Genomic DNA, 18,717 nt, shown 5'->3' with positions numbered 1-18,717 from the left:
ATCATGGAAGCCATCGAGATAGAGAAACACCCTCACAACATGAACAAGCGTGACGACACATCCCGCTTGCCAGACATCTGGAAATTAGCCCTCCCCACAAAAACTGACACCAGATCCAGAGGCACACAGAACGCCATCACCAATCAACCACACCAGACCCAAACCCAGACCCTCTCCACAGATAAATTACAGACACCATCCAGTAGCCAAACCATGGTGGCACCTCCGGATGCTGCACCCCCCTGCAATCCCTACACAGATCTGGCTGGCACAGGCCACAAAACCACAGCTCGCCCCTATACACGAAGCCAAGCCAGAGCACAACTAAATGTAGTACACCCATCTTCTCAGAAAAACTCTTCACAAAGTTCAAGAGGTCAAGACACAAAGGCTTTAGCAACTAATCCACACCTAATGACCCACCTAAGTGGTACTCAGGATATCACTCAAGAAATCACTCAAGATATCCCTCAAGCAATTAAGGAACAAAAGAAGAAAAGGCACACTAGCCTGGGAACTTCCTCTCTGCCCAGAACATTGGAGGCTATACACCATACCTCCTCTACAGTATTTATAGGAACTCAAACACTGAGATCCTGCTCTGTTCCAGTAACAAGAAGCCGAAAGCACCAGCCTGAAGATGACGAGTGAGACCTCGTCGAAACGTCGCCTAGACACCCCAACTTTTACACGGGAAGATACCCGAGGACACCAAAACCTGCATTCCTGTACCCGTGAAAATCTACGAAAGCAAATATATATATATATATATATATATAATTTGTTTTATGGTGTTTTATTAGGTATTGTTATTTATTTCACGACAAGGTATGAGAAAGGTTTGGTTCTCCAGATTTCACTGAACTACAACTCCCATCTGCACCAGTGGGCATAGCCAGTTGTCAGAGATGACGGCAGCTGTAATTCAGCAACATCCAGAGGTGCAAATTGTTCCAAACATCAGATCTATGGGATTGCAGAGGCGTTAAAACTGGGCAAATGTCTGTTTCTGTATCTTTCTGTTTCTCACTTTCTCAAAGTTAAATTCAGTTCTCCCCATTTCCACATCATTTTGCAAACTTCTTTTGTAAAAGAATCCTCATGAAAATTAGTGCAAATTTCTCCTGAAATATGTATTTGAAAGTAATTTTTGTATTTCACCAAATATAATGCATTTTGGTATGTTATTTTCATCTATCCATCTATCTGCACTTTTATCCTAGTGCAGGGTTTCCCAAACTTGGTTCTCCAGTGGTTTTGGGGGCTACAATTCACATCATCCCTGACCACTGGTCCTGCTAGCTAGGTAAGGCTCCCTCAGCCTGAAAAGCAAGATGAGTGCCGCACCCCATAGTCCCTTTGAATGGACTTACCTGTCCAGGGGTCTTTTACCTTTATCTGCTAGTTAGGGATGATGGGAGTTGTAGTCCAACAACAGCTGGAGCCCCTGCCCTAGTCTAGTGTATACACTTCTATGTGCATATTCAATGGCTAGAGAATTCAGAGCTGCAAAATTCAGAGAAGTAATGCTGCCCCGTGTGGTAAGCTGTTGAACCGCAAGCAGTATTTCCCTAGTAAAGCAGGTATAGGAAATCTGTTGTTGCTGAACTACAACTCCCAAAAGCTCCAGCATAGAATCAGATCAGAGGATTGAAGTGATGGAAGGGACCCAAAGGGTCATCAAATCCAACCTGCTGCAGGCATGGCCAAAGGTGAGGGATAATGGAAGTCGTAAGATAACAAGGGAAGAGTTTGTGGTGATATCTGACACATCTTTTTCTAGAAAAATACCACTGACCACAGGTGTGTGTGTGTGTGTGTGTGTGTGTGTGTGTGTGTGTGTATCCCATCACCCACAAACAGGCAATACCCCAATCCAACAGGTCTATCCCCCAGAAAAAATCACATTTCACAACATAGGAGCAGTATGAGTGGGGGCTGGGAGAACCACATTGAAGAACTCAGGCATGGAGGAGGGGTAATCTCATCCTTTCTTTCCACAGTCGAAATCATCTGCCAGGAGAGTTGGCCAGGGCGCAGGCCACCACCAGTGGGACACTCACCACCACTATGCCACATGCTGGTGGCACTGTAGCTGTACCAACAGCTGTGTCACCTCTGTCACTTGTGGAGAAGCACTCTGGAGGACCACCACACTCATTTTCTGATTTGGTTGGGTTGTTCTCATTTTGTGTTCTGCATTCCACCCACCCCACATACTGTCTGAACTAATGAAGAGCAGGTTAAAAGTATTTGAAATAAACGTATAAAATGCATTGATAAAAAGGTCTTTGTTGACTGCCCCACATATGACCACCTCATTTCTTCCATTGTTCGTACAATTTTCTCATTTGAGAGGAGAACTTAAATGACCATCTCACATCAATAGGTGGTGCTGGTGATCAGAAATCACTTTCAACACAGAAAATGAAAAGTTTGTATTAAACAGTGAGAAATCCCTCCCAAATGGACACAGTGGTATTGTGGAGAGGTGGAGGGGGGGATGGCAGAGTGTGGACCAAAAATACACTTCAGTTGGAATTGGTTCAAAAGAAGAAGAAAAGAAGGAACATGGGCCGCCCACCTGTGACTCCCAAGCCTCCCCCGATCTCCTTCCCCCTTCATTTTGGGGAGGCTTGGGAGTCACGGGAGGGCGGCTGTTGCCCAGGAGGGGCGCAAGGGGCGCGGTTTCTCTGCCGGGCAAGGTGCAAACCCCTTCTTCCCACCCCTCACGTTTTTCTAGGGAATGGTGGCAACCCTAGGCACAGTGCACTCTACTGAAACATAGGGTTCTCTACCTCCTCCAATCTGTCAAAATGAAGGGGGAAGGGGGCAGGAGATCGGGGGAGGCTCATTTGTCGTGGGTGGGCAGTGCAGTTGCCCAGGAGGGGTGCAAGATGTGCAGTTTCTCTGCTGGGCAAGGCGCAGAGGGGTGAGATGACTTCGATCCCCTTGGCCAACTGGAGTGGCGGCGGAGCTGGCGTGGAGCCAGGCAGCTGAGCGTGAGGGAGAGCGTATCCCTGACGGCAGAATTTAAATTGACTTTTTCTGCTCCACTCTCAAACATCCAGGGGAGCAAACTGCACACTGCCCCTTGGGCATGCGCAGGCACTATGTTGCCTCTCCCCCAGCTGTAGGGCGGCTGAGTGGGAGAGGGCAGGCAGACTCTGGAGGCCCCGCGGTGTGCTCCTCCCCTCCCCTGCAAGGAGCTCAGTGATGGCACCCAGGGTGGGCTGAAAGAAGCAGCCACCATTACACAGCTTGCCTCAGTGTTTGATGTTTAAAATATTTATTTCTTATTTTTGGGCTCAAAAAATAGGGGGTCTTCTTATACATGGGTATATCTTATAGATGGGAAAATAAGGTAATTCCTCCATCAACAGCCATGGCATACCCTCCAACATTTCTCTGATGAAAATAGGAACATTCTAAAGAAAAGGGGGACATTCTGGGATCAAATCAGAAACTGGGGCAGTCCCTGGAAAATAGGGGCACTTGGAGGGTCTGCCATGGCCAGATGATACCTCCTTCAATGAGAGCCATGAGCGAATGGTACTTCCCCCATCAGAAGCTATGGGGAGACAGCACTTCTTCCATCAGGAGCCATGGAGCATTCTGTGTGAAGGGTTTTACAATTTACTGCTGTTACTCATTACATTTTTTACTCTACTCCTCAAAGAAGCTCAAGGTGGCACATGTGTTTCACCCCAGCCTGATTTTATTATCACCCCAATCCTGTTAGGTAGGCAAAGCTCAGAGGTAGGGACCTCCCCGCTGATAAGAGATTTCTACACAGAGCTTGAATGGTCAGCTGTCAGGTGTGCTGTAGTAATGGGTTTCCTGCATTGCCAGGAGGTTAGGCTAGATGCCATATGTCCGGAATTTGCTGGACATACCCGGAATACTGTAGTCACAAGCAGTGTCTGGGTGGAAATTGGCAAAATGTATGAAAATCCGGATGTATGACAACCTATGTTGGCAGTGTCGTTTATGCCCAACAACTTTTGTGTATGGATTTTCACTTTTTGAAATATGGCAACCCTAGATTACATGACATTGGAAGTCCCTCCCTACCAGTGGCGTAGCGTGGGGGGTGCAGGGGGGGCCGGCCGCACCGGGCGCAATATCTGGGGGGGGGGGCGCTCACACTCGCAGCTCTCTGCCCCTACCTGGCTCACTCACTCTCACTGCAGTGCTGGCTGTGCGAATCCGATCCGAGCCGCCGGGTCGCCCCCCACTGTGGAGGGGGGGGTGCCAGGCGTGCGGTGCGGTGCGGTTAGGGGGCGCAAATTACTTGCCTTGCCCCGGGTGCTGACAACCCACGCTACGCCACTGCTCCCTACTCAATGATTCTGTGACCTGGTCCAATGTCATTCAGTGAACATGCCCCCCATAACAGTTTGGGTGGTGGTGTACAAAACAAAAATGACTGCAGCAGTCAGACTAACCCACTCCTGTGTATCAAAACAACTCCATCTGGTTTTACTAGGGTAGGACATGTTTTCTTGGCAGTGGAAACGGGGAAGATAAGAAAACAGCTTACGCAGTTAGAAACTGCAAAGCTCCACTCTCTCTTCGGCTTTTGCCCTCTTTGACTCAGAAGAGAGAAATAAAGGGACGCTGGTATGGATTTCTAGGACAGATTTGACTTCTGAAACTTTTGGCTTTGGTGAAACAGGAGCCAGAGGGGCTTGCGTGATCCTCCCACTTTTTAGCAAATCATTCAAGGAGACTGAGAAACTTGATCCTCCTGTATTCCCTGTGCAAGTGAAAGGCACTCTAGAAGGTAAGGCACTTTAGCAAACACTAGAATCTCTTACTGAATACAGTTTTGCTGGTGAGGGAGTTTCTCCCCCCCCTCTCTCTGTGTGTGTGTGCATTTAATTTTTTTTTAATCAGAGAGCATTTTTCATGTAAATGCATCACACAGGGTAGCTGACACCATTTTTTAAAATTGCAATTCCATAAAAGCAATTACGAGAGACAGGATCAGCAGTTAAAAAACATTCTTAAAAACTCTTTCTAAACACACACATATACACTTGCACAGACACAGGAAAAATGGCTGCCTGTTGCATAAGGGCGAGATGAAATGGTTCAAGATTGATTTAGAATCGTGTCTCTTAAATATGGTAAGTCTAAACCAAAAAGGGGTTTGAAGGGATGACTCAGCTGTTTTGTTAAGACACCAACAGGACGGGAACAATATGAGTCAACAATTGTGCATGCCAACTGAGTTATAATGAAGCTGCTAGGAACTGGATTTCTTCAGACTCTTTAAAAAGAGTGTATAATAATAATAATAGCAATAATAATATATTTTATTTGTATCCCACCCTCTCTGGGATACAAGACCGGGCTCAGGGTGGCTAACATCAAAGTATATAATACATTAGAACACAAAAACAGACAATCAATTAAAATACAGCTTAAAATCAGATTTAAACTCAGAATAAAATCAGATGGCAACCCACGAATTATAACTATAGGGGTTGGGAACATTAAGTGCTCACCAGGCCCAGCTATTTGTGTTGGTCTCATATGAGCTGGTGAGAAGAGTTAGAGAGGCGACTTACATGCAGGGTCTTGTAAAAAAAGGGGGGGGGGTCAGACTGGGCCCTGACCAAAGGCCTGGCGGAACAGCTCCATCTTTCAGGCTTTGCAGAAAGATGTCAAGTCCTGCAGGGCCCTGGTCTCTTGCGATAAAGCGTTTCACCAGGTTGGGGCCAGGGCCAAAAAGGCCCTGGCCCTGGTCGAGGCCAGCCTAACCTCCTTGAGGCCCAGGACCTCCAAGGTGTCATTGTTTGCTGACCGTAAGCTCCTCTGCGGGGCATACCAGGAGAGGCGGTCCCGTAGGTATGAGGGTCCTAGGCCATATAGGGCTTTAAAGGTTAAAGCCAGCACCTTAAACCTGATCCTGTACTCCACCAGGAGTCAGTGCAGCTGGTATAGCACTGGATGAATGATTCCGTGGCGAGGACCCCATAAGGAGCCTCGCCACAGCATTCTGCACCCGCTGGAGTTTCTGGGTCAACTTCCCGGGCAGCCCCGCGTAGAGCAAATTACAATAATCGAATCTGGAGGTGACTGTCGCATGGATCACAGGGGCAAGATCAGGACGGGAAAGGTAAGGGACCAACTGCTTAGCACGGTGGAGGTGGGAAAATGCCGCCTTTGCTGTAGCTGCAACCTGTGCCTCCATAGAGAGGGAGGTGTCGAAGGTTACGCCCAGACTCCTGACAGAAGGTGCTGGTGCTAACTGCGTCCCCCCCCCAAGAGATGGGAGTTGGCCCCCCAACCCCATGTTGTCCCGACCCAGCCAGAGGACTTTTGTTTTCGAAGGATTTAACTTCAACCGGCTCCCACGTAACCATCCAGCCACAGCTTCCAAACATCTGGTCAGTATAGTCCATTTAGAGAAACTTTCCTGGTTTTGGAGACCTTTTAGAAGGCAAAGTGTATTCAATCACTTACTTCAAAATGGGTTCAGGCAAATTATTCCATTTCCCCCTGACATTCCCTTATTGGATAATTTCCACGTTTTATGTGATACTCCACATGGCAAAGCCACTTCTCAAAAAGTACTGGAATCTAGTGCAAGTTGAGTGCTCATTTCCATGTTATTCACTTCCAGGGTGTGGGGGAAACTGCTTGCGAGAGCTGGGAAATTGCAGGAGATTTGTGCTGTAATTTCATGTGATGAAATCTGGTCTAGTATCCCAGGATACAGTCATTCCTGTTATTTAAAATGCTAGCGCAACAGATCAATCAGAAAGCTAAAGTTCCATAACACAACAGCTATCAAAGGAAACCTGGGATAGAATTGCTAGTGTTAAGTATGCAAGAAGAGCCTCCTGGATCAGGCCATTGGCCCATCTAGTCCACCATCCTGTTCTCCCAGTGGCCAGGCTGGTGCCTATAGGAAGCCCGCAAGCAGGACCCAAGGACAAGAGCACCCTCCCCTCCTGTGGTTTCCAGCAACTGGCATTCAGAAGGATTTCTGCCTCCAACTGTGAAGGCAGAGCATACCCATCATGGCTACTAGCCATTGACGGCGTTTCCCTCCATGAATTTGTCTAATCATCTTTTAAAGCCATCAAGTTTGTTGGCCAAACTTCCTGTGAGAGTGAGTTCCACAGTTTAACAAAATGGTCTCAGAGTTTAACTAGCATTATAAACAGGAAAACTAACACAATAATACCCACGTCTGAATGCAGGGGTGAGGTCCTCCTGCTCATTCTGCTGAACCGTGGACTTCTTTCCCAAGTCCTGCCCCGATGGCACCACAGACAGGGACCAAGCTGTTTTCCATGACTTATTAGTAATGGCAGCTCTACAGACTCAAGAGTTACTAAGGCAGAAGATCAGAAACCTCAATGGGATTGCAGGAAAGGGAGTGTTACGGTGGTAAGAAATTTGACTGAGTTCTCAGCTGAAAGCAAACCTACCTAATTCACCCTCTCCAAAACAATACACAACCCAAAACGCGCTCTGAATTTTGCATTGCAGTTCGCTAACCAAATACTTTCTTCTTTATTTCATATCCCGCCTTTTTCATGCTCAAAGCACTTAAAATGAAGAAAACTATGATAATAATCATTGGGACGCGGGTGGCGCTGTGGGTAAAACCTCAGTGCCTAGGACTTGCTGATCGTAAAGTCGGCGGTTCGAATCCCCGCGGCGGGGTGAGCTCCCGCCGTTCGGTCCCAGCTCCTGCCCACCTAGCAGTTCGAAAGCACCCCTAAGTGCAAGTAGATAAATAGGTACTGCTTTATAGCGGGAAGGTAAACGGTGTTTCTGTGTGCGGCACTGGTGCTGGCTCGCCAGTTGCAGCTTCGTCATGCTGGCCACGTGACCCGGAAGTGTCTTCGGATGGCGCCAGCTCCCGGCCTCTTGAGCGAGATGAGCACACAACCCTAGAGTCGGTCAAGACTGGCCCATACGGGCAGGGGTACCTTTACCTTATGATAATAATCAATCAGTACAAAAACACACATGATAATAACAGGAACAATCTACAAAATCAGAACGATCTGGGAGAAAACTGCGGACTGACCCCTCCATCTGCTGCTGTCTTTGGACACAATGGGACGCGGGTGGCACTGTGGGTTAAACCACAGAGCCTAGGACTTGCCGATCAGAAGGTCGGTGGTTCGAATCCCTGCAACAGGGTGAGCTCCCATTGTTCGGTCCCAGCTCCTGCCAACCTAGCAGTTCGAAAGCACAAAGTGCAAGTAGATAAATAGGTACCGCTCCAGCAGGAAGGTAAACGGTGTTTCCGTGTGCTGCTCTGGTTCACCAGAAGCAGCTTAGTCATGCTGGCCACATGACCTGGGAGCTGTCTGCGGACAAACGCCGGCTCCCTCGGCCAATAAAGCAAGATGAGTGCCGCCACCCCAGAGTCAGTCATGACTGGACCTAATGGTCAGCGGTCCCTTTACCTTTAATGTGTTCAAATACACATATACTAGATCAGCAATGACTGATAAAAATGAATTAAATTAGGAGGGTTGGTTTGTAAAAGCATGTCTGTTAGGAAAATAGAATACAGAAAAGTGTACCCATTGAAATGCTGACAAATTTTCATGGGCACTTTAAAACAAGAACAACCTAGAGACATGCAGGAATATGGAGCTGAATTTAAGATTGGGACAATGAGAAACTGGAAATTGAGAGATTCACTCTTTCCTGGTGATGATTACCAAGGAATAGGTTGCTTTCAGTTTGCAAATAAGCTTGGATTTTTTAAAAATTAAAAAATCCTAAGCTTAAATAACAGAAAGCAAAACAGACTGACATTTCAACACTACTCTTTCCATACAAGTAATCACAGCTCAATATGCTTCTTTCAGGAGAGGGGGGTGTCGATTGGCAGAGAGTGTGTGACCCAAGAACCTTGCAGTGGATGGAGAAAAGAAACAACAATACTGTTGTGCCAAAGTTCTACGCGAGTTAAATTAGTTATGAACCAGTGCTTTTTATTTATGCCTGCATTCCGGAAGTACACTCAAAGGAACGGGGAAAGTTGCCCTTAAAGCTTTCTGATATTTAACACCACAGCTTGACAATTGACAGGGGGCTGTTTGTAAATAAGCCTGAACAGTCGTGTTCACCTGATTACAGGTAGCTGGGGACCACAATTGCTTTGTGAATCAACCCTTGTTCTCTTAATAACGGGTTTAGCAAAGTGGTTAGGAGACTGAGCTCCATATGACTCAGGGAGTCCCTGCTTTAAACATTATCTCTCCCATGAGATCATTTGGCAATATGAAGACAAGCCCCCCTTTAGTCCTCCCTTCCATAATATGGGGTATAATAATACTGACCTTACAAGAGGGATGAGGAATCTGTGGTCCTCTAGAGGAATGGTGGGAGACCTTGAGCCGAGCCCAAGGGTCAAGTTAGACCTGCCTGTCATGCACCGGACATCATATGACATGAGATGAGGTGCAGATAGGCACACGACTGGGCTTAAAAGCAGCATCCACAGGCACTATGGATTTCAAACCATGGGCAGCAAAGGAAAATGGGTCCCCTGAAGTCATTGTGTCTTTATGTAGTTGACAGGTGGGAGGTCCTATCTTTCAAAGCTGGTCCACAGGACATGGAGGAGGTTAAGGATCTAGCCCACTGGCTGAATCCTGTTTCCCACTACTAGTCTAAAGGGAAAAACTCAAAGTGTGAATGGGGATAAGCGGTTCGCATTGCACCTCCCCTCCAACCCCCAAACATCCCTGTGTTTCCCCTCCAACCCCCAAACATCCCTGTGTTCACTGAGGAAGATCAGCAGGGGACTTCCACTCACATTTGCTTGAACACGATTATGCAAACTCCCCATGCAATGCAAGTTCTTGCTTTATCAGAGTCCTCAATTGCAGAGAGTTCTGCTTGTGTTCAAGTGGAGTGTGGAAAGGCCATAGCTCAGTGACAGAGCATCTGTTTTGCACACAGAAGGTGCCAGGTAGAGATGGAATGTATAAGGATGGAGAGCCACTGCCAGTCAGAGTGGACAATTTATGGAGCTAGATGGACCAATAGTATATGGCAGTATATGGCAGCTACCTTTGTTTCTGGTCCAACACAGGGAAGACCAGGGACTCAGTATGTGGGGTGATGTGCATGGGGATGTTGGGAACAGGACTTGTGTGTGTCATTCTGTGCCTGATGCAGCTTTCATGTGTTCAGGCAAACACTTGAACATACTTTACATGTTGTTGGGACTCCACTCCCACTTGTGCCAGCCAGCATGGCCATTGACCAGAGGGGATGGGATCTGTAGTCCAACAATATCTGGAGGGCCACAGGTTCCCCAACCATGCCTTATAGAGTTAGAAGAATAGCTATATAAAACATACCAACACTTTGTACACTTGAAAGTATCATCATTCCCAACAACTGTAAAATAGAACAGAGATCATGCAAGGAGGTAGAATAATCTAATTATTCACCTCTCTCTCTCTCTCTCCCCATCATCTCCAGGACAGTAGGAGGAAAAACTCATCAACATGAATATCGAGGAGTATTTTGCAAGAATTTCCTACAAAGGCCCCCTGGAATGCCTGGACTTAGAAACGTTAACAGCGGTCTTTCAACATCACATCCGATCGGTGCCGTTTGAAAACCTCAGCATGCATTGCGGCGAAACCATTCAGATAGACTTAGAATCAGTCTACGACAAAATTGTGAAGCGGAATCGTGGTGGCTGGTGCATGGAGAACAACCACCTCTTATTCTGGGTCTTTCAGACAATGGGCTACGATACCAGCCTTTTAGGAGCCTACGTTTACAGCCCTCCTCAAGACACCTATGAGAAAGACATGAATCACCTCCTGCTGAAAGTGGTGATTGATGGCAAGGCCTACATTGTGGACGGCGGCTTTGGGATAGCCTACCAAATGTGGCAGCCAATGGAACTGGTGTCTGGGAAAGATCAGCCTCAGACACCGGGCATCTTCCGCTTCACTGAAGACAATGGAGTGTGGTATTTTGACAAAATGAAGCGCAAGCAGTGCACAGTAGGTACCGACAACAGATTCCCCTCCTCTGTTACCCCAGAAAACATGACCTGCAAGAAAGTTTTCTCATTTACCCTTCAGCCACGGACGATAGAAGAGTTTCGGCCTATGAACCTGCATCTTCAAACTGCTCCAGATTCCCTGTTTGTGAAGAAGTCTATCTGTAGCCTGCAGACCACCAGCGGCTTTCAGGTTTTGATTGGGTGGACGTTGACGGAAACCACATATAATTACAAGGGCCACGTGGATCTGGTGAAAAGCACCACCCTTACTGATGAGGAAGTGGAGAAAACTCTGAAGGAGCGATTCAACATAAGATTAGATAAGAAGCTTGTCCCCATTAACACCAGCTTGATATCCATGTTTTGATTTGAAGAGCTACCAGAGCTACAAACACTCAAAGCAAATTGGGAGGATGATGCTTGAATCACAGAATCATAGAATTGTAGAGTTGGAAGGGACCCTGAGGGTCATCTAGTACAACTCCCTTCAATGCAGGAATCTCAACTAGACATGATGATGATGAATGTAATAATGTTTTTTCTCGATTAATATTTTACCATTCCTTGCTATGATGGAGTGTGAAATCAACAGTAATTTTTATCACCAACTCATGCTGAAAATAAAGAAGATAACATCAACAAAATGTAAAGGTTGCTGTGTTGCCCCATGAGAAAAAATCCTAAATCCTAAAATGGGGGCGGGGGGAGAGATAGCAAACATTTGATGTTAGGAATGCAGATGTTAGGAAGCAGGAACATTCAATTATTGATTCACCACATTTAACAATCTAAAACCCAGCTGTTAATCAGGGCAGTCTTCATCTTAGGGAGAAAAAATAGACAAAGGCATCTTGTTTATACCACATTTCTAAAACTTTTTATTCTGGTGGGAGGGCTTTGAGAGAAGTCAAAAAGGGAGATGGGAACCTGCCATGGCTCAACTGGAACCACTCAGCTATATGGGTTGCAGCCAACATTAATTCTACTTGGAGTAGACCCACTGACTGCCTTAGAGACGTTAATTTTAATAGGTCTACTCTGAGAAGGATTTAGTCAGCAACAACCCATTGAAATTAATTTGTTGTTGTTTAGTCATTTAGTCATGTCCGACTCTTCGTGACCCCATGGACCAGAGCACGCCAGGCACTCCTGTCTTCCACTACCTCCTGCAGTTTGGTCAAATTCATGTTCGTAGCTTTGAGAACACTGTCCAACCATCTCGTCCTCTGTCGTCCCCTTCTCCCAGCATCAGGGTCTTTTCCAGGGAGTCTTCTCTTCTCATGAGGTGGCCAAAGTATTGGAGCCTCAGCTTCAGGATCTGTCCTTCCAGTGAGCATTCAGGGCTGATTTCCTTAAGAATGGATAGGTTTGATCTTCTTGCAGTCCATGGGACTCTCAAGAGTCTCCTCCATTTAGGTCCATTAATTTCAATAAGGATACTCTCACTAGAACTTAAGAAGCATAAAGATCCCTGTGGTACCTGGCCAAATCTAATCCAGCATCATTGTTCTCAGTGGCCAACCAGATGCCCATGAGAAGCCTACAAGCAGAACAAAGGTACAATAGCAGCTCTACCCTCCTGCAGCTTCAGTAACTAATTCAGAAGTGTTACTGTCACTGAGCATGGAGACACAGCATAGCCATCCCGGCTAGTAGATATTGATAGCCTTATCCTCCATGAATTTGTCTCATCCTCTTTTTGAGCCATCCAAGTTTTTCACCATCACTATATCATGAGGGAGCGACTCTGCAATGCTGGATACAAGCTACTGATTTCAGTGGTCCAATGCCCCATATTACGTGTCCAGCTGTTTCTCATATCAAGCAAGCTGTTTTGTCGGGTTAGGACACCTCTTTTAAAAAGTTAAGAACCAAAGTTCAATCAGTTCATGGATCAGTGGAACTGGAATATGAGCAGACATTTCAGGTGGACTTTCTCCCCTCCAAGCTTTTTAATGACCAACCCCCGATAAGACGAGAGAGAGAGGGGAAGAACGGAAGAATTAAGATCTTTGCAGATCTGGAAAAATTCAGCTCAGCTCTTTATACACGCAGTACAGCAGACTGCAATCCGAAAAGCACAGGGAAATCACAAAACAAAAACAGATCAATATCTTAAGAGGTAAGATATTTTTTGTTTTGTTGTTTTTAAAAAAGCTTTTAAGAGCAACTTTAACTGGTGTAGAGCCTTGGATTTTGGATAGGCCCTCCTAGTTCTGCTATAGCCTGCAGATCTACATCTGGCCATAACCAAGAACCTGATCTTTTCTGTCATGGTGCTGGAATGGCCTCCTCCAGAAATAAGAAATGCAACAACTTTGAAATCATTTCATTGGATGCAGAACACTTACTTGCCTTCACTGGCTGTTGATGTTAGTCGCTGTAGAATTTTAAGCAATTCTAAGTATACTGATTGAGCTTGATTTTAAAACAGTTTGTATATTTTTGTGTTGTATTTGTTTATTTTTGAATTGCATTCAAAAATAAGATCTGTACACCATCTTGAAATGGTGTACTGTACACCATCTTGAAATGTTCCCATAACAGCAGTACAGTTGTACCTTGGAAGTAAAACAGCTCAGTTCCCGAACGTTTTGGCTTCCGAACGTCACAAACCCAGAAGTGATTGTTTACGAACTATTTTTGGAAGCTGAACATCCAATGGGGCTTCTGCAGCTTCTGATTGGCTGCAGGAACTTCCTGCAGCCATCAGAAGTCGTGCTTTGGTTTTCGAACATTTTGGAAGTCAAAGGGACTTCTAGAACGGATTCCATTCAACTTCCAAGGCACGACTGTATATAAATATCTTAAATCATGTATAAATTTCTGCTGAATGTGTAAAACTACTTAGACTGAGTCAGACCATTAATCTATTTGTTCGCTTTAGGTGGTGGTGGCGGCTCTACAGGGGCTTAGACAGAGGAAGCAGTTTTATACCAAGATCATTTGTCCATATAACATAATATTGCCTATACTGACTGGCAGTTACCCTTCCACAGTAATCTTTCATGGCCCTACCTGGAGATGTTAAGAAACCTGGAACCTTCTGTATGCAAAGCACCTGCTCTGCTAGAGAGCTACAGCCCTTGTTACTGATGCAGAAAACACAACCTCCGCAAACAAACCAGTTCACCATACTCAACACATGCATACCAGGTTGCAAGAACAGAGCACTATCAAAGGAGAGTCTTTGTTAGGCACTTAGTAGATCTAAACAGGTATTTGTTCCTGCACTTCTCTGCTTCAGCTATGCAATTTCTTTGATGCTACTCTCCTTAAATATATTCAGAGAAACCACTGTGCAAGCTGGCAGGACGGGGAAAGAAGCCTTTCAGGCTGTCATAATTTTTAATTAGCCGCTTTAACATTTGCCTTCCAGGAAACATGAACATTGAAGAATATTTCACAAGGATTAGCTACAAAGGCTCTCCCGAAAAACTGGATTTTGGAACCTTAGCGGCGATCTTCCAGCACCACATACGAGCTGTGCCCTTTGAAAACCTCAGCATCCACTGCGGGGAGACGATTACTCTAGACTTAGATCATGTTTACAACAAGATCGTGAAGGAAAAACGAGGGGGTTGGTGCATGGAGAACAACCAGCTCTTGTCTTGGGTTCTGAAAAAGCTGGGATATAACACCACCATACTGGGAGCTTATGTTTACAACCCGCAGCAAAACACCTATGCCACTCAGATGACCCATCTCATCATCAAGGTGGTCATTGACGAGAGGGCCTACATCGTTGACGCAGGCTTTGGTGTCTCCTACCAAATGTGGCAACCGTTGGAGCTGGTGTCCGGCAAAGACCAGCCACAAATGCCTGGGATCTTTCGTTTCACAGAAGACAACGGTATTTGGTACTATGAGAAAATAAGAAGGAAGCAATACATTCCCAGTCAAACCTTTGCCAACTCAGATCTCTTGGAAAAAAGGGAGCGCAGGAGTATCTACCTGTTCAGCCTTGAGCCAAGGACGGTAGAAGACTTTCGGTTCCAGTGCTCCTATCTCCAAACATCCCCAGATTCCGTGTTTACCAAGAAATCTATCTGCAGCCTCCAGACAAATGATGGGTTTAGGGCTTTGATTGGATGGACACTCGTGGAGACAAAATTTAACCACACGGAAGGCACAGATCTGGTGAAGCACACAACGCTGAGCGATGACGAGGTGGAGAAAACACTGAGAGAGAAATTTGGTATAACTCTGGAGAACAAGCTTGTTCCTATTAACATCAAAGCGACGTATACCATCTAGTGTAGAAAACAAAACACAGCACAATGTTATGCAATTGCAACAAGCTTTACCATCTTCTTAAATCCATCATTCTGTAAATTGCAGTTATGATTAAAACCTGTCCATAAGCTGTAAGCACCCCATGTTAGGCAGAAGAGGATAATTGTATATTGTGGGGTTTTTTTCACCAGCACTGACAACCCTGTAGATGCAAACCAGTGACTGCAAAGTACTTAACATGTCTTGGATAATGAATTTTGAAACGATTTAAGCACTTCAAAATGGAGGAATCTGCATTTCACATTTTATTAAGTTACATGGATCTGAATTCAAAGCAGGACTTGCTCCGATATGTACCCAGAACTAATGTGTGAACGAGGGATACTCCAGTCATTTCAATACAGGAAGCTCGTCTAAAGGAATGTTTTTAAGCAAACTGCCATCCTTTATTAACATAAAATGGGGCAGCCCTACAAAGGATACACTGCATCCATGAAAAAAATGACTCATTTGGGCTTATTAACTCTAAGGAAATGGGAATTTTAGAATTCAAATATCTTAGCTGCCAACAAACTAGTTCACATTAAAAGCTACATGACCTAAAATGTTAGCAACAGACTGAACTCACCCTCTCTTCTTACCCCTAGAGTCTAATGCTGATCATCTTTTACGGAGCTCTGCACAGGTATTGTGAAAGGGAAGCTTTAATTAAAATACTTCATATACTCATCTCGGATTTGTGAGGGCACATACTTTAGACGAACACAATGTTTAATATAGTGAGCAGGCGGTGAAAATCCTATGTGAAGCCTTAATCTGAAAAATATGGATATTGATATAATTTTAATTACACGAACTAATATTGACAGAGGCTTTTGCTCCAGTCTCCATTTATTTCTGTTCATATATACACTGGTAACACTTGTGAGAGTTATACTTAAGTCACCAGCGCTAATGAAGTCTTGGTCTGTGTAGTTCCCCCACCCGCTTTACGGATCTGCTATTACAGTACATGGCTTAAAATCCCTCCAAGCCAATCAAAAAATCCTTCAGCTTCATATCTCTATAGACTATTTTGTATGTGGCTTACTGCACAGCATGTTCTTATTGGAGAAATGGCTTTCTGGTCCTTATGAAGCTGTCCATGTTTTGGGGGAATCCACCCACCCATTTGGAATGTTGGACTTAAAAAACAACAACAACAAGAGCTTCTGCAACAAAAATTAAATTCCATAGAAGACAAAGAGAGAAATGTGCTTCAAATGTTTAATTCTGATTTTACAACTCCACGGGGTTGAGGAGAACTGCGAAATGCCTGGAGGATCAGGCCTGCTTCCACTGTTTATTCATTTCCACTATTTAAGTGAATACAAGTGGGTGAAAGTCCCAGTAAAATTTTACTTAGCAAGACGGGATATATACCACCTTTATCTTCAAAGGAGTTCAAGGTGGTACACAAGGTTCTCCTCCTCCCCATTTTATCCTTACAACAACCCTGTGAGGTTGGTTAGGCTGAGACATGGTGACTGGTCCAAGGTCACCCAGTGAGCTTCATGGCTGAGCGGGGATTCAAACCCTGCTCTCTAGTTCAACACACTAACCATTGCACCATACTGGATCGCAGTTTTAGATACTTTGGGGCTATTTTAGGAGATGGGACGTGTTAGACTGCCCTTTTAAGCATATCAATATTTTCAGCTTTTGTTTTGGCTTTATACTGGCTTTAATTCTTGCATTAAAATTTTGGCATTAAAAGTCGTTCTGAGTTTAAATTTCATTTTCAAAAAGTGATGAATAATTCCTAATACCATAGCTAATATTAAGAAAAGAACAAGGACAACAACTTTTCCTCCGCCTAACTAGGCTGCTGAAAGCTTGCAGGTGGCGGAGAGCTGGAAAGGTTTTTACGAGAAAGGACTTTGAGCTCAGTTCCAGTAGAGAAAACAAATTTCTGGGTTGAAATACACTCAGATGTATCCTCTCCCTCAATTCTGTGTTCACCCCTCACTTGACCCGAGGTAGTAGACCTCGCTGAGTTCTGGCAGGGGAAAGGGAGGGAGGGTGGAGAACACAAACTAGATATTGCAAGCTTGAAGTCCACCAGCACCTGCTGTAAACTACAGCAACAGAGACCAAAGTCTAATTGCATTTATGGATCAGTGAAGTCAAAGAGACAGGATTCTGCCAGGATCAGCAGAATTGGACATTTCTACGATTTGAAAAGCTTCAGTACAAAATGGAGGGGGGGGGGAGGTGGCAGGGAAGCTCTGTAGAAGAAGGGCTCTGGAAACATCAGCCAAAGGAATGGTGAAAGGTTCAACTGCATGGGTACAAAACCGTGATGAACTTTATCGCCAAATTCAGACCATAACACATAACAAAGTCCTTCAAAATGCATCTCTCTGAGACACTGCATTATGCCTCCTGGGCTGCATTCACGCAGCAGTTTCTTCCATTTCCCCCTTTTCGCATTATATTTGAGCTTGCAGAAATGATTCCTTACATTTCCGGAAAACTAATGGAATACGGTCAGTGCTTTTCCCCCCCTAGGGGACCGTAGGGGTACGCATACCCCTAAACATTTTGTGAATCTAAGTTTGGCCTCATTGAGGGGCATTATTTCAGTATGAGTAGGAAAACGAGTTCCCTTAAACATTTTTTTAAGGAAAAAAGCACTGACTGTTGTGCAAGTTTAGGTCTCATTTCCCTGTGATTCGATTCCAGAAAAACATCTGTTTGCAGCCCCCTTAACCCAGAATATCACAGGAGTAAAGTGACACAATTTGGGGGTGGTATTCCAGAATGTGGCACTTTCCTATTTTATTTTATTTTTATGGGTAGGGGGCAGGATCATGGGGAACAGAAGCATGTGCGGAAAGTGTGGGGGAGTAGTGATGTCGTCCCATGACGCTCATTGTTGTGTCACACCATACAGACTGATGTGAATGAAATTTAGGGCAACATGCTGGTATATCCGTCAAAAAGCCACAGTTTCATTGCACAACAACACTAGCATTATAACCAGGAAAATTAATGTATTTCAGAAGGCACCCTATGGGTTTCACTTAGTTAGTTTTGGCAGCCAGGATGTCAACGCAATTGCTGCTGCTGTCCTTTGAAGTGTCAGCAAAAATAAAAACGCAAGAAAAAGAAGAAGTTGTGACTCCACCACTGCTAAGAATGACACACACACACACACACACACACACACACACACACACACACACACTTTTATCATCCCCCTGGGAAAAAATCAGTGAAATGGTCCCCTCAGTTTATGCTCACAAAGGGGGTGGAGGATTTTAAGAGGCTACTTGGACACAGTTGTAGCTTGGATTGCTGGTGACTAACAGGGAAACAAAAACCCTCTCTACTTCCCCCCCCCCCTAAACAGGACTTGAGTCATAAGGGAAATACCGTATTTTTTTGCTCTATAAGACTCACTTTTTCCCTCCTAAATAGTA

At 45.1% G+C, this 18,717-nt stretch overlaps 2 protein-coding genes across 4 annotated transcripts; both read left to right on the top strand.

Annotated features, from left to right (window-relative positions):
• Window positions 1–4,525: 4,525 nt before the first annotated feature.
• LOC114602208 (arylamine N-acetyltransferase, pineal gland isozyme NAT-3-like) lies at window positions 4,526–11,384 on the top strand. 3 transcript variants are annotated; one of them, XM_028740134.2, is made up of 3 exons: window positions 4,526–4,786; window positions 8,853–9,123; window positions 10,480–11,384. In XM_028740134.2, exon 3 carries the CDS (start codon window positions 10,506–10,508, stop codon window positions 11,382–11,384), a length of 879 nt encoding a protein of 292 aa, XP_028595967.2. In that variant the 5' UTR covers window positions 4,526–4,786; window positions 8,853–9,123; window positions 10,480–10,505. The 3 variants fall into 3 exon arrangements, with proteins under 3 accessions (XP_028595967.2, XP_028595968.2, XP_028595966.2); XM_028740135.2 differs by lacking the exon at window positions 8,853–9,123 and having other exon boundaries at window positions 10,485–11,384; XM_028740133.2 differs by lacking the exon at window positions 8,853–9,123 and having other exon boundaries at window positions 4,527–4,786.
• Window positions 11,385–13,013: 1,629 nt separating this feature from the next.
• On the top strand, window positions 13,014–17,072 carry LOC114602209 (arylamine N-acetyltransferase, pineal gland isozyme NAT-10-like). Its single transcript, XM_028740136.2, has 2 exons — window positions 13,014–13,139; window positions 14,397–17,072. The coding sequence occupies exon 2, from the start codon at window positions 14,402–14,404 to the stop codon at window positions 15,272–15,274; it is 873 nt and encodes a 290-aa protein (XP_028595969.2). The 5' UTR covers window positions 13,014–13,139; window positions 14,397–14,401; the 3' UTR covers window positions 15,275–17,072.
• The last annotated feature ends 1,645 nt before the right edge of the window (window positions 17,073–18,717 follow it).

The sequence above is a fragment of the Podarcis muralis genome, chromosome 7, assembly GCF_964188315.1.
Source record: "Podarcis muralis chromosome 7, rPodMur119.hap1.1, whole genome shotgun sequence".
NCBI lineage: Eukaryota > Metazoa > Chordata > Lepidosauria > Squamata > Lacertidae > Podarcis > Podarcis muralis.
This window is presented reverse-complemented; position numbering and strand designations above follow the sequence as displayed.